At 46.1% G+C, this 14,469-nt stretch overlaps 1 protein-coding gene and 1 long non-coding RNA gene across 3 annotated transcripts; one reads left to right on the plus strand and one right to left on the minus strand.

Moving 5' to 3' along the window:
• Positions 1–218: 218 nt before the first annotated feature.
• LOC307049244 lies at positions 219–11,507 on the minus strand. The gene is made up of 3 exons (XR_013810744.1): positions 11,371–11,507; positions 10,220–10,325; positions 219–448 (listed from the first exon to the last, which is right to left on the minus strand). It is a non-coding gene; the product is annotated as an uncharacterized lncRNA (long non-coding RNA).
• On the plus strand, positions 11,087–12,507 carry DUSP23 (dual specificity phosphatase 23). 2 transcript variants are annotated; one of them, XM_079698694.1, is made up of 3 exons: positions 11,087–11,112; positions 11,199–11,467; positions 12,099–12,507. In XM_079698694.1, the coding sequence occupies exons 2-3, from the start codon at positions 11,201–11,203 to the stop codon at positions 12,282–12,284; spliced, it is 453 nt and encodes a 150-aa protein (XP_079554820.1). In that variant the 5' UTR covers positions 11,087–11,112; positions 11,199–11,200; the 3' UTR covers positions 12,285–12,507. The 2 variants fall into 2 exon arrangements, with proteins under 2 accessions (XP_079554820.1, XP_079554821.1); XM_079698695.1 differs by having other exon boundaries at positions 12,168–12,507.
• The last annotated feature ends 1,962 nt before the right edge of the window (positions 12,508–14,469 follow it).

The raw sequence follows: 14,469 nt of genomic DNA on the forward strand, positions 1-14,469 counted from the left end.
TTTTCTGATCCTAAACAACTGTGTGAACATCAGAATAATCACATAGTGTATATTCCTCAGCGTTTGCACAAGAGAAAAGAAATTGAATAGAATTATTGGCATTTCAAACCCAGTATTTGAATTTTCCTTAGATCAGACATGAAACTTGACTTGTCTTTCTCATCTGAGGGGATATAGGTATATTTAGTTTTTTACTAAAATAAAGAGAATCAGGAACGTGTTTTAATGGCCTCAAAAGTTCTCTTCCCATCAATCATTTTCTCCAGAAGAGGTTGGGGTTTTTCATCAATAGTAGTGGGTAGGGCTTCCCTCGTGGCGCAGTGGTTGAGAGTCCGCCTGCCGATGCAAGGGACACTGGTTCGTGCCCTGGTCCGGGGATCCCACGTGCCGCGGAGTGGCTGGGCCCGTGAGCCATGGCCGCTGAGCCTGCGCGTCCGGAGCCTGTGCTCTGCAACGGGAGAGGCCATAACAGTGAGAGGCCCGCATACCGCAAAAAAAATAATAGTAGTGGGTAATGACGAACACATTTTGAAACTCTCTTGATTAATGATTCCTTGCCTTCAAGGATTGATAGGCCATAAAACTCTGTGCTAAAAGACACATTCTTCCCTTGTTACCAATTGTGATTCTAAGAATCCAGATATGTTTGCTCTATTTTTCCCCCATGAAGCAGAATATCCCATCAAAGTATGACAAGAGGATTCACTGAGACTTTTATTTGCATGTGGTGGTTTTCTGTTCTGTTTCATTTGTTTGCTTGTTGGCTTGTTACACTATTTAACCCTCTGCCTAAGTTTCCAGTCCTAGCGCTGCAAATGATGTTCCTACCCCAATCTAGGGCACAGGGGAGGAATTCTTGAGCCTATTCTTTGGGACCAGATGGGGTCACTAAAGCATTCCAAGCTGAGGGCAGAGAGGAATGGATATCCTTTTTAGTCTCCAATTGAAACACCTACTACCAATTAGTCCTGATAAGCACATAGAGCCTACTGTGATGATGATGACAACAAGAGCCAACGTTTATTGATCTCTCGCTGTGCCAAGCATTGTTCAAAGCACTTTACATGGATTAACTCATTTAATCCTCACAACCCTATGAGGTAGGTGTTATGACTATCTCTTTGTAGAGGAGGGCACTGAGGTGTAAAGCAATTTATTCAGGGTTATATAGCTTTAACTGGCCGAGTTGGGATTTGAACCCACCATCAACTCTATTGCTTCAAAGAATTTGGTCTCATGCAGAGCTCAAAATTCCTTCCTGTATCTAGGACCTTGGGACTGTACCTTCAGCACCAAGTCACTGACATTTATACATGCATGATGTTAGTTGATCTATCTTTCTGATGATTCGCACAAGCTCTTAAAAGAAAGGCAATTATAGAAGCTTCTGGCCAGTCATATAAGGCTAGTGAATCTCAGCCTAGGTTCTTTTATCCTTTACTGTCTGGGCATCTACATTCTCCTGGAACTTGAATGGGATTGGTACCCAGACCACTATCTCTGAAGATATCTCACGGCCTCCAATCCCACAGAGCTGGAACCCTTATGAGACGTGCACCCTCCTCAGCCTCCAACACTATGTCCTGAGGACACACAGTCAATCAAAATCTGTTTCCTGAGGATCTACCACATGCCAGGTTCCATGGTAGGCACAGAATATAGACCTGCATACGGGGAGCTTTAGCCCTGACTTCCAATTTGAGAAACATGATTAATTTGGGGGAAATACCAATCTGGAAGTATTAGAGGGGATTTTTTAGAAAGAGTCTAACTAAACCACCTTTCTGGTCCCTTCCAACCCCACCCCCATCTTCTTGATGTCTCTCTAAGGCAAGCATTTATTAGTTTGATTTCAACACACACTTGTACCTGTAATTACTATATAATGTCTGTTTACTTTTTTAAATGAAAATGAATTTAATCTTGCTTTGTGAATTTCAAGGCACCCCCTGAGATAAATGAAGACACTCCAGGGTGTCATCAAACCAGTGCTGGGAATCCTCGCTCTAAAAAGTAGAGAAACAAGGAGCTTCAAGGAGCCAGAGGGGAGAAATGTATATAGGTATAAAGCTAGCACATAGTAAAGAGAAAGTTTTATATTATTATTATATATATATTACTATAAAATTAATTAATATAAATTAATTAATTTTATTTAATTTTAATTTTATTTAATTTTTTTTTTTTCAGTACACGGGCCTCTCACTGTTGTGGCCTCTCCCGTTGCAGAGCACAGCCTCCAGATGCACAGGCCCAGTGGCCATGGCTCACGGGCCCAGCCGCTCCACAGCGTGTGGGATCCTCCCAGACCGGGGCACGAACCCGTGTCCCCTGCATCGGCAGGAGGACTCTCAACCACTGCGCCACCAGGGAAGCGCAGTGAATTATATATTATTGTGAATTATATATTATATATATTAAGTGAATAATAATATAAAATAATAATTATATTTATTAATTATATAATTAATATTAATTAATTAATATAAAATATATATTAATTATATATTAAGTGAATTATATATTATTCACTTATACACACACACACACACACACACAAATACGTATGAAAGGTGGTGCACCCAAATATAGTTATCTTTAGGTGAATTGTCTGTTGTAAACTTAGCATCAATGCCCCTCATCATTAAGACCTCTGTACCACAGAGAAGATGTGGGGAACAATATTTCCAAAACAGAGAAGCCATTTTTTTCCAGAGATAACAAATGCATAAGCAGATGAGAGGTTCAGAACAGCCTTGGGATTCCCCACATTAGTGCTACAGACTGAGATAATTGGTGGGAATTTTCTAGAAGTTCTTGAGCTTTATAGTGGAGTGGCTTCCAGGCAAGGTCTTTGAGAGTCTGTCACTTAGATGTCATAGGCTAAAATCCCCTGGGACCTTTGCTACAACAGTCCATCTAACAGGTGTGTAAGCCTCTAATTTCTTATATCACTTCCCTTCATACTTGAAGAACATAGAGTGTCTTCTTTGAACACTAATATAAATAGGTAATAGGTAATCATTTTTTTTCTTTTTGTGTGTATATATGTTAATGCTTTTAAAATAAAAATATGATATTTGTATAATAAAGCAATAAATGCTTTCAAATATTTTCAAATATGATGTAATAAATGTTTTCATAGAGATGCTACAGAAGCACGATACAAAACATAAATTGTAAGGGCACAGGAAAGGCTTCCTAGAGAGAGTGCTGTGTTCCAAACTGAATCTTGAGGGAGGTGAGGAGTTGCTGCAGGGTAAAGGTAAGAACAGGACAGGTAAAGGGAATAGCATGTGCAAAGGCATGAGAGAGGGCTCTACTCTTTGCTCTGTGTGATGGAGACACACATTGTTGCAGAGGAATGAGGTAAGATGAGGCTGAAGAGAGAAGCAAGAGGCCTCATCCTGGAGGGCTTTTTATGCCAGTCTACAAATGTTGGGATTTTTTTTTTCTTGAAGGCAATAGGAAGAGCTGGGAAAGTAAGGTCTGTGTTCTATGAAAGGCACCGTAACTGCACAGAGGGGAAATGTGTAATGGCAGGAATAATGGGGGCCAGTCCACAGAGCCACAGAGGTGATGGGTCCTAAGGAGATTGCAGAAGGATGGAATCTGGGTGGGAGGAATTTCTGTTGGGGGGTTGAGCGGATGTGATGGGAGGTGGTCCAATGGCTCCTTCTCCTCTTCCCAAAACTGGAGGGAGGCTGGCACACTTAAATTGAAGGATGATAAATCAGGTAATTTCAGTCATGGTTGGAACGTACTTTAAAGGTGGAGAGAGTGGAAAGTGATGTTTCAAGAGTTCCTCCAGAAAGGAAATCTGGGAGCCAAGCCCTTTCTCGGAACAAAAACAGGAAATTCACAACGTACATGTAAGCATATTTTTCTTGGATAACTTCCTAACCAGTAGGTAAAGCAGTAGATTGTTCCAACCAGGGACAGTCGGGTGTTTGTAATTGACCTCAGGCTTTTACCCAGGCCAGTTAAGTCTCTTTGAGGCTTCTCACTGTGCTCCTCTGCCTACAGCCCTGCTCAGCCAAAGACACCTGGAGATATCAGGCACCACCTCTTGTGATCAGGCTGTGTTTTAGGTGCTACCAATGTCTGTCCAGCAAAGGAAAAACAGAGCTGCAGGACAAAGTTTTTACAGCAGGACTTCTCAGGCATAGGTGTGCATGTGAACCACCTGGGATCCCACAGGTCTGGGATGGGGTCTGAGATTCTGCATTTCTCACAAGCTCCCAGGTGATGCGATGCCGCTCAACTGTAGATCACACTTTGAGAAGCACTGGTCTAAAGGTGGTTGGAGGATAAGCCAGGAGGTTGGGGAGGTGCCTAGAGGGGATTAGATAGTGACAATTCCTGCGCTCCATGGATTCACTGTATTTGTTGCATCTGCCCTGGAAAACGGACCTGTGTGGTCTAGAGTTTTGAAGACTGGAAGACTTAAAGGGGAAAAGAGACAAGAAATAAGACCGCCTTTTAGAAAGCTCAAAGCTCTAGTATTGCAACCAGCATATTAAAAATAAGAAAATAAAGCAAGTAAATAAGGCATCTGTATTAGTTTTTTATTACTGTGTATTACTGTGTAACCAATTGCCACAAACTTAGTGGCTACAAAAATACCCATTTACTATCTCACAGTTCTGTAGGTCAGAAGTCCAGTTACAGGTTAGCTGGATCCTCTGCTCAGGGTCTCATCAGGCTGAAATGAAGATGCCAGCTAGGCTGCAACTCTCATCGGAGGCCCCAGGTCCTCCTCCAAGCTCATTCATTTGGCAGAATTCACTTCCTTGCAGTTGTAGGACTGAAGCTTCTGCTTTCTTAGTAGCTGTCAACTGGGAATCACTCTCCACTCCCAGGGCCACCTTACTGAGTGGCCCCCTTTTGCCATGTAACATGACATAATCATGGGAGTGATAGCCTCTCATCGAAGGGTATAGGTCATTTGGGCCCATCTTAGAATTCCACTAAGAGTGAAGTAAGTCAGAAAGAGAAAAACAAATACCGTATACTAATGCACATATGTGGAATCTAAAAAAACGGTACTGATGAACCTAGTGGCGGGGCAGGAATAAAGATGCAGATGTAGGGAATGCACTTGAGGACACAGGAGGGGAAGGGGAAGCTGGGATGAAGTGAGAGAGTAGAATTGACATATACACACTACCAAATGTAAAATGGATGGCTAGTGGGAAGCGGCTGCATAGCACAGGGAGATCAGCTTGATACTTTGTGATGACCTACAGGGGTGAGATAGGGAGGGTGGGAGGGAGGCTCAAGAGGGAGGGGACATGGGGATATATGTATACATATAGCTGGTTCATTTTGTTATACAGCAGAAACTAACACAACATTGTGAAGCAATTATACTCCAATAAAGATGTGAAAAAAAAAATTCCACTAACCACAGCATCCTATGATAATACTTCACATTAGAGATATATCAACATAAGTGTAATTTCTTCATTTATTCCCATCTGGCTCTAAATCATCCTATGATGATGGTGATAGCAGAAGTAGCTTCCATTTGTGAGCACCAATTACGTGCCAGCACTTTGCTACACACTTTACATATTCCTAGCTTATTTAACCATATCAATAATCCTTAATAATCTATATCATTATAGACATCTGAAACGGATACCTAGAAATTTAAAGTAACTTGGTCCAGGTCACACAGTTCAGTGACCCAGTGACATTTGATAGTGTGGATTGAGTCTTAGTCTGGACCAACTGAGTAACTCAATGAGGTGAGTTTCCTCACCCAGAAATGGAGAGGTTAAACCGGAAGATCTCTGAGGTCCTTTCCAATTTTTACAATTATGCAGTGAAAATTGCAATGCCAAGATTTTCAGTAATTTCTTCCTTTCGGATCCAAGGCAAAGCAAAGTTTGTAGCAGCATGAATGTTAGAAGTGAGATAGTTCATCAAAACTGTTCTCATCGCAAAGGTGTCTCTTACCTAACTGAAACCAAAGCCCCCAAGTCCATCTCCAGCTCCAGCTCCCCTAATCATAGCTTTCAGTATAAGGCACCACCCCCCTAACATCCCAACGGGAAGTCTCAATGTGCCTCTGGAATGGTCTAAAGAAAAAACATAATATTAAATGCCATGAAGGTGATAGAATTGTCAGAAGTACAGGAAATCAACTAGTAAATTGTGAGCTATCAGTCATGGTATGTTCTGTAACAGTATACAAATCACAAATACAAAAAAAAAAAAAAAGAAAGAGCAAGCGAAACAAGGAAAAGCTATCAGGCTTTCAGTGCCATCTTGTGGAAAGACCTATATTAAAATGTCCAAGGGAAGCTGACCACACCCCAGATCATGTCAAAGCCTCTACATTTGACACCAATGTGCATCCAGTAGACAGCGGGATAGCATCACCATTTGTTTGTAGGCAATGGTGCTGATTGGTAGAGGGTCCATTCTGATTGCTTGCCTCCTGTGCCATGGTCAGTTATTAAATAATTTGTATATTGTCCCTAACTACACAAATACCACATAAAACCTCCATACCTCCCACACCATTAACACCCAAAACCCACACCCAAACTATTCTGCTTGGTTCCTCTACACAGCATGGTTCTCCAGATGTGGAAAATTTGCACTGACCTATCTCAACACCCTATCCCCCAAAAACACATATGCACACTTAGACTACAACTGCTTATAGTATAACTTTTTCTTTGAAAAATAAACTTGATTTTATTTCGCTTCTTAAGTTTATTAGAAATTATTTCTCTTCTTTCCTTTTATCTGAATATTCCCATCTGTATTGGTTTCCTATTTGCTGCATAAGAAATTACCCCGAAATTTGATGGCTTAAAATAATCAATATTTATTATCTCATAGTTTCTGTGGGTAAGAAATTCAAGGGAGGATTAGCTGGGTGATTCTGGCTCAGGGAATCTGTGAGGTTATTGTCAAGGTGTTGGGCAGGTCATCTAAAGTCTTGATGGGGCCAGAGGATCCGCTTCCAAAATAGCAAGTTCTCGTACGTGATATTGGTATGAAGCCTCCCCACATGGATCTCTCATTAGACTCCTTGAGTGTCCTCCTAATATGGCAGCTGGGCTGTTAAACCAGCCCTATCAATGTGGAAAAGACATGAGATGGTCTTTGAGGTTGGCTACCACACCATCCCTTCTGTAACTCAATTTCCAGATCATTGGGTCCCAGGTGTGAAACGTGTTTAGACAAAAGATCATAACATTTAAGACACTGAGAACTCTGACTACAGTCCAAGGGCCACAGGAACCCAAACCCAAGCAATCCTCTGCCTTGGTGGGACACAGGGACCTACTTGGAAAGGAATCTCTGTCTCTGGTTTCACCTCCAACTGCCACTGGCATCAAGCCCTCAAGGAACTGGGGCCTCAACATCAAAGAGAATTAGGTCAAAACAGTCTTATCAGCTGGGGAAGGGGGAGCTAGGATGCTCTAAAACTGTTCTGTTGATCTTTCAAATAATGTTATTTCTAGTATTTCACAATGGGCAGAGAACAAAAGGGAACGAAGACAGCTGTCCTCATAAGACTTTCCTGGTGGTTCCAACCCAAGCTTATCTTTCCCCCACTGATTTCTCTTGTGCTTATTATTTTTACTGCACAATTAACTTTTCAATATATATCATCTGATTGTCTTTGATGAGTAATTTAGTACTTTATTATATGTTATGAGAACAATTACTTTTGAGTCTAAATCCCCCTCAGCATGTTGTAAATTCCTTGAAGTCAGGGAAATTAAGCTTATCACTCAGCCCACCGTCAGTGTCAACAGATTGTTCTCCAGGAAAACATCTCCCTCAACACACTTACATACACACAAGATCAAATACATGCACACAACAGGAGCAGGGCTCTGCAAAGAGCAAGGCTTATTTTTCCCTTTTTACAAAACAGTAATTAGACTTAGCCAGGATCATACTGACACAGCCATTCTCTCCTTAAAAGCACACACATGTAAAAAGTACATCTCAAGAAGGTGCTACACCACACTCAAATAGTCCTCAAACTCATGCAATTAAAAAGACACACAAACACCCCAGCAGGAAGAAAGATTTCCTTCCGGCCCATCAACAACAAGCTGACACCGGCTGCAGCCAATGAAGAACCATCACAGCCCTCCTCAATTCTTCCTTTCCTCTATAAAAGCAAGCCCCTCTCCTCTGTTCCCAGAACCTGTTTATGGTTTGCCATAGTTTGCTTGTCCCGAATTGCAATTCTCTACTATTCCTGAATAAACTCACTTTGCTGGTGGGAAAAAAAAAAAAAAAAAAAAGACACATAAACACACATTGTCACATAGTCCTGGAGACTCGCCTACACTCCCAGAAATGTACCTTCACAGTCTTGCCTATGCATTCTACTTATTTTTTCATTCATTTAACAATTTTGAGCACTGTGTATCAGGCTCTGTATTAGATGTGTGAAATCTGAAGATGGAATGATGCCTTCTTGGCTCTGACACAGATAACCCCAATCCAATAAACTAACTGCTATCCTAGGAGTACATATTTATATAAAATGAGATGGGAGTATGGAGATTAAATCTTACTGAAGGTCAGGTAACACAGAAGAGAAAGGAAAAGAAGCTCAGTATTGCATGAGGTTGGAGGCTACGTGTGGGGAGCTGACATTGTTTAGTTGCAGGGATCCTAGCCAGGAAACCATCAGAAAGGAGTTTTTCTTTCAGTGTGAGGCCCCCTGGGCCCAAGACAGAAAATTAAATAATATTCTTGACAATGGGACACAGACCAAGGCAGGGATCCCTTCACCTGGGGCCTGTTGGAAGCCAGAGGCAGAGCAGTAAAGAGGGAGGAATTCCTACAAAGGAAGCCCAGGTGGGTTGATGGATGCACTTCCAACCTCTGCAGAGACCCACGCAGGAATCTCTGTCTCCCCCCCAGAAATGTCTTCTTTCTGAAGAAGATGGGCTTTGAACTGGATCTCAAGGAGGCAAGGAAGGGGTATAGGGTAGTGGAGAGAGATGTGGGAAGTTTTCCCCTTATGAGTGAGGGAGCAAAGAAAAGAGAGCAAGGAAAAGGGACTAAGAAAAGTTCAACCTGAAAGGAGCAAGTGCTAGAGTCTTGTCTCCAGAGGCAGTGCAGCCAGAAATCCTGAGCAAGGGATTGAGAGGAGTTGCTGGGAGGGGAGAAGGGGTGACTGGTGGCTGAAGGGCACAATAGGAATACATTGGGATGGGCTAGAAAGAGTCATAGGTAGTTGTGTGGGAAATGGGAGTGCAGACAGGAAGGGCTTAATCAGGGCTGTGATTGTACAGAAGAAAGGGAAAGGGTAGATTCGGCAGCTCCTGGAACCTGGGGGGAGTAGGCAGAGGCGATGCTTCAGAGTTGCCGGGGTAAATGGTAAGTGCATTTTCCACAGGGTCAGAGCAGGCTTTGATCTTTGGAGGAAGAAAAATTCCTTTTCATTTTGATGGAACCAAATGTGTGTGTCAGGGGTAGATGGGGACAGAAGGAGGGAAGTACATCTTCATGACTAGGTACCCTGGGCTTGGAATGAGAGAGACCTTGGCTCAACCAGCCCAGCTACTTACTAGCTATGTGTGCTTGGCTAAGTTAACCAACTTCTTTAAGCCTCAGATTACTCATGTGCAAAAGAGATATAAAAATACCTTCCCGGGGCTTCCCTGGTGGCACAGTGGTTGAGAGTCCACCTGCCGATGCAGGGGACACGGGTTCATGCCCCGGTCCGGGAAGATCCCACATGCCGCGGAGCAGCTAGGCCCGTGAGCCATGGCTGCTGGGCCTGCGCGTCCGGAGCCTGTGCTCTGCAACGGGAGAGGCCACAACAGTGAAAGGCCCACGTACTGGAAAAAAAAAAAAAAAAACCTTCCCAGTGTGGCTCTTCCAGAAAGCACCTGGCACAGGGCCTGGTACATAAGCAAATTCAATAAGGGTTAACTATTTTCATAATTATAATTAGTGTGATCACTAGAAGCACATTGTTCAAATGAGGATATGAACCAGTCAGATCACAGTTATGACACTGTATTCAGATCTAGTTCCTCACCTGCTATGAATGACACAGGGAAACTCTAGCCTCCCCAGGGAAGGGTGACTCACAGAACCTGAGAATCGGGAAATATGAAGAAAAATTAACAAATCCTGCAACTGTTTAACCCAGGTGAGGGGCATGAGGATAGTTAGGTAAAGAGGCAGTAACCTTCTATTTAACTTTAGAATACAATACCGTTTTGTTAAAGATTCTGGAGCCAGGCTGCTTGGTTTCAAATCCCCCGCCACCAGTCATCTCTTGGTCAAGTTCCTGAACCTCTCCAGAGCTTCAGTTTTCTCATCTGTAAGATAGTTAAATAGATTACCCGCCTCATAAGATTATTGTGGCAATTAAATCAGTTTGAAAAATACCTGGCACATAGTAAATGCTCAATTTGTTAATTCTTATATTGTTGTTGTTATTGCTGTTTTTGTTGTTGCTATTATTATTACATAATTACTCTCCCGGGTACGATTTCAGGGCACCAGATGGCAGAAACCCTGTTTTTTTTTTTTAATAATTCCAGCAGTGGAAAAACAAGAATAGTCCCCCTGTACAGTGGCGATTCCCACTTACTGGACGAGTTCAAAAAGTCACTGATAATGACTTAGAGTTATTGTACAGAAGATTCCTCCCCCAAAGCGTATGTAGATTTGCCATCTCTTAAATCCTTGGGCATCCATTGTGAAGAAAGTTAAGACAAGGCCAGGCCCTTGGGCAGCAGGGGCAGTTGGCCAGTGATGCAATAACTCCCACCGACCGCCAGGGAGCAGCAGAGCTCGACCCGGGTTGCTTCATCCACAGAAAAGAATTCTTAATTCCTTCTAGGTGTTCTGTCTTGGCTGTTTGCGTGGTCCACCAATCCCCGTGCACACGGCTGCAGTAATCCCGCCCATTATTGACTATCCAACCAATCAACGAGTGTTCTGCTTGGGGCCGGACCAGAACGCTCCGACAGTCACTGGGAGCCAAGAATTGGGTGTTCTAGCCCCGCCCCCAGGAGGCTCGGCCAATCCCCTGAGGCGGAGCAGGACGACACCCAGGATGTGTCCCGAAGACCACGTGGCCCCAGGAGGCGCCAGTGCTAGGTAGGTGGAAGGTTACCCGGCCCGGGGGCGGAGCGGGACGGGCCGGCCTCGCCCCCGGTGACCCGCTGTTCTGTGCCCTCCGTCAGCCATGGGCGTGCAGCCCCCCAACTTCTCGTGGGTGCTCCCCGGCCGGCTGGCGGGGCTGGCCCTGCCCCGGCTCCCCGCCCACTACCAGTTCCTGCTGGACCAGGGTGTGCGACACCTGGTGTCACTGACGGAGCGCGGGCCCCCGCACAGCGACAGCTGCCCCGGCCTCACCCTGCACCGACTGCGTATCCCAGACTTCTGTTCGCCGGGCCCAGAGCAGATCGAGCGCTTCGTGAAGATTGTCGACGAGGCCAACGCCCGGGGAGAGGTCAGTGGGCGGGGTTAGCGCCGGGAGGGAGGGACTTGGGAGGGGTCAGCGGGGACAAGCGGAGCTGGGGAGGTCGGGGCCAGGAATAACTTAGCTGGGTTCCGGGAGAGAGACTGGAGGAAGACGGCGGGGCCAGGAGACCATCGCAACCAGAACAGAAAGCCAAAGCGGGGCGGAGGCGGGGGTAAGGGGGGCGGGGCGGGGGGGCGGGGGTCAAGGGGGAGGAGTATGAAGAGGCCCTGCAGTGTGAATTGGGCTCGAGGAAAGGCAACGAAGAACCAGCTGATGTTGTGAGTTGAGAAGGAGAAAGGGTGAACAGACTTGGGAGAGATGGGGGTTGAAGTCAGGGGGTATTGAGCAGTCTCCAGAGCAAGGTTCTGTCCAAATGTAATGGAGCCACATTTTAAAAAGGTCAACAAGAAGCAGGAGAAATTCATCTTGATAATATAATTTAACCCAGTAACTCCAAAATATCATTTCAACACATAAGCAATATAAAATAAATTCTTAACCAGATATTTATATTCTTCATTGTCCTACATCTTTAAAACCTGGCTGTATTTTACAAGTGAGGGTCAGGAGAGTGTTGGGAGGGCGTTGAGCCCCTCCCCACCCAGCTCCCCCTTCGCAGGCGGTGGGAGTGCACTGTGCCCTGGGCTTTGGCCGCACGGGTACCATGCTGGCTTGTTACCTGGTGAAGGAGCGGGGCCTGGCTGCAGGGGACGCCATCGCTGAGATCCGGCGCCTTCGACCCGGCTCCATCGAGACCTATGAGCAAGAGAAGGCGGTCTTCCAGTTCTACCAGCGAAGGAAATAACGGACCTCAGCACTCTTCTGCCAGGCCCCCCGCGGCCCTGACCTGTGTGTTAGATGGGGCCAGAGACGCGGAAGTGAACTAAAAGTGCTAAGCCCTCCAGCGCTCGCTTGGCTGGCTCAAAAGACAGAAGTAGCCCTTCCCTGCAGGCAGGTCCTGGTAGGAGGATGGCTGGAGAAGCACCAATGTGGGGTGTCCCTCTGCCACTGCCTTGAATAAATAAAGAACCAGCTCACATTGCATAGCACTTTAAGTTTACAAAGTGCTCCCACACTTTGCGACTTTTTTTGCGCCTCACAATAGCCCCATAATAAAGGAAGACAGAAGGGCCATCCCTTCTTTGGATGAGGCGGCCAAGGCTCAGAAAGGCGCAAGGTTACACTTCTGCAAAGTGGAAGTATGGGCTAAGACTACAGCACATATTTTCAGCCTTTTAAAGATGCTGAAACTCTTATGTATCTGCTCTCTAATAATACTTGATGTGTCTTCTGGGGAGCTGGTCAATGAAAAGGAAACAAATCCCTGGCAGCCCAAGGTCTCTGATGCTCGCAGGCCAGGAGGACCCCTGTGTCCTCAGTCCAGGCCCGCATGCCCCACGTGTGTCATCCCTTTAGCCCTCTTAAGACAGAGAAGGCCTGGATGCTGTGCTCACAGATAATCACTGTCTCCATCTCCCAGGGGCTGGGTGCCTCTCCCCAGCCTCAGGCTGCTCCCTCACCTGTGACCTCCAGCCCATTATGCTGCCCCACAGCCTGAGGCTGAGGAATGCCAGAACCCAGCCTCTCTGGGCAGGTATGCAGAGGATATTTGATGATTAAATGAAGACATTCAAGGCTGTGAACCTTGGCCATGTTTCTCAGATGTTACCTTCACTTCCCCATTGGATGCCATCCTACCAGCACCACCACCACACCTGCAGCTTTGAGAGATAGGATGAATGGGATAGACTAGCCAGGTGGACTCTTTTTGCTATAACTCCTGCCTGAATTCCTGTCCTCTCTTCTGTAATGGCAGGCCGGGATGGATAAGGTAGGAATTCATCATGAAATGTGTACTGAGTGCCTGTATACCAGGCTTTGTTAGATGCAGAGGCCCTCCAGCTGAAGGGGACATGATTCACAGCCTGCTGGAGGTGGGGAGCCCAACAGAGTCCAACCACATAGAATAGGTACCATGGCAGACATGCATTCCACATCCAATGGAGACATGGAGGGAGGAGGCAAGGGTCCCCCTGCAGACCCCAGCCTTTGTAGCCCAGGCCACCACCAGCTCCAGGCCACCCACTCCTCACTGCATCTTCCTTCCTCTGCCGCCCACCCAACTCAACCCCCCCTCCAACCCTCTTAGACAAAAGGAGTATGAGCCTGGGCTTCCCTGGTGGCGCAGTGGTTGAGAGTCCGCCTGCCGATGCTGGGGGACACGGGTTCGTGCCCTGGTCCGGGAAGATCCCACATGCCGCGGAGCGGCTGGGCCTGTGAGCCATGGCCGCTGAGCCTGCGCGTCCGGAGCCTGTGCTCCGCATTGGGAGAGGCCACAACAGTGAGAGGCCCGTGTACCGCACAAAAAGAAAAAAAAAGGAGTATGAGCCAGAGTCTTGCCAATCTAGCAGTGAGAGAAAGACTGTAAAGTGCCCTCGCCGCCCCTGCCTCCTTTCCTCTGTGTGTCGAATCTGGATAATAAGTTCCTTCATTCTGTTCCCTTGGTCTCCACCCAGCTTACCCAGGTGAGGACATCTCTCAAAGAGAAGAGCCTACAGTTCCAAGCATTCAGGCTAAAACAGAGGAGTGAGAAGTAGCAGAAGAGGGGAAGCACTGAAGCCCTTACCCTCTGCTCGTCAAAGTCCCCTCTGCCCTGCCCACCCACCCACTCCTCCCACAACAGCATGACCCATTCTGTTTCCTGATGCAAAGCAGAGCATCTTCCAAAGGAGTATTTTGATTGTGTGTGTGTGTGTGTGTGCGTGCGTGTTTGTGTGTACACGCGAAGGTGGTGGGGCAGGAGGGGTATGAACAGCCCACTTCCTTGATCCCTTCCCTCCAATTACCAGGGTGGGGGGAGAGAAGAAGCAGGCTTGAAGCTGCACCTCGGAGTTCTGTCTCTGATCCCAACCCGCTGGGGTCACACAACCGCTCCTCACGTTGTCTGCCCCTCCGTTCCTATCTTAACTCCATCCCCCCACATCCTCTGC

The sequence above is a fragment of the Hyperoodon ampullatus genome (genome assembly GCF_949752795.1).
Source record: "Hyperoodon ampullatus genome assembly, chromosome: 2".
NCBI classification, from domain to species: Eukaryota; Metazoa; Chordata; class Mammalia; order Artiodactyla; family Ziphiidae; genus Hyperoodon; species Hyperoodon ampullatus.

Bases quoted from the DNA above. Each gene is read 5' to 3' on its own strand.
- DUSP23 (XM_079698694.1), top strand. From the start codon at position 11,201: ATGGGCGTGCAGCCCCCCAACTTCTCGTGGGTGCTCCCCGGCCGGCTG. The intron at 11,468-12,098 runs GTCAGTGGGCGG...CCCCCTTCGCAG, and splicing joins AGGCCAACGCCCGGGGAGAG to GCGGTGGGAGTGCACTGTGC.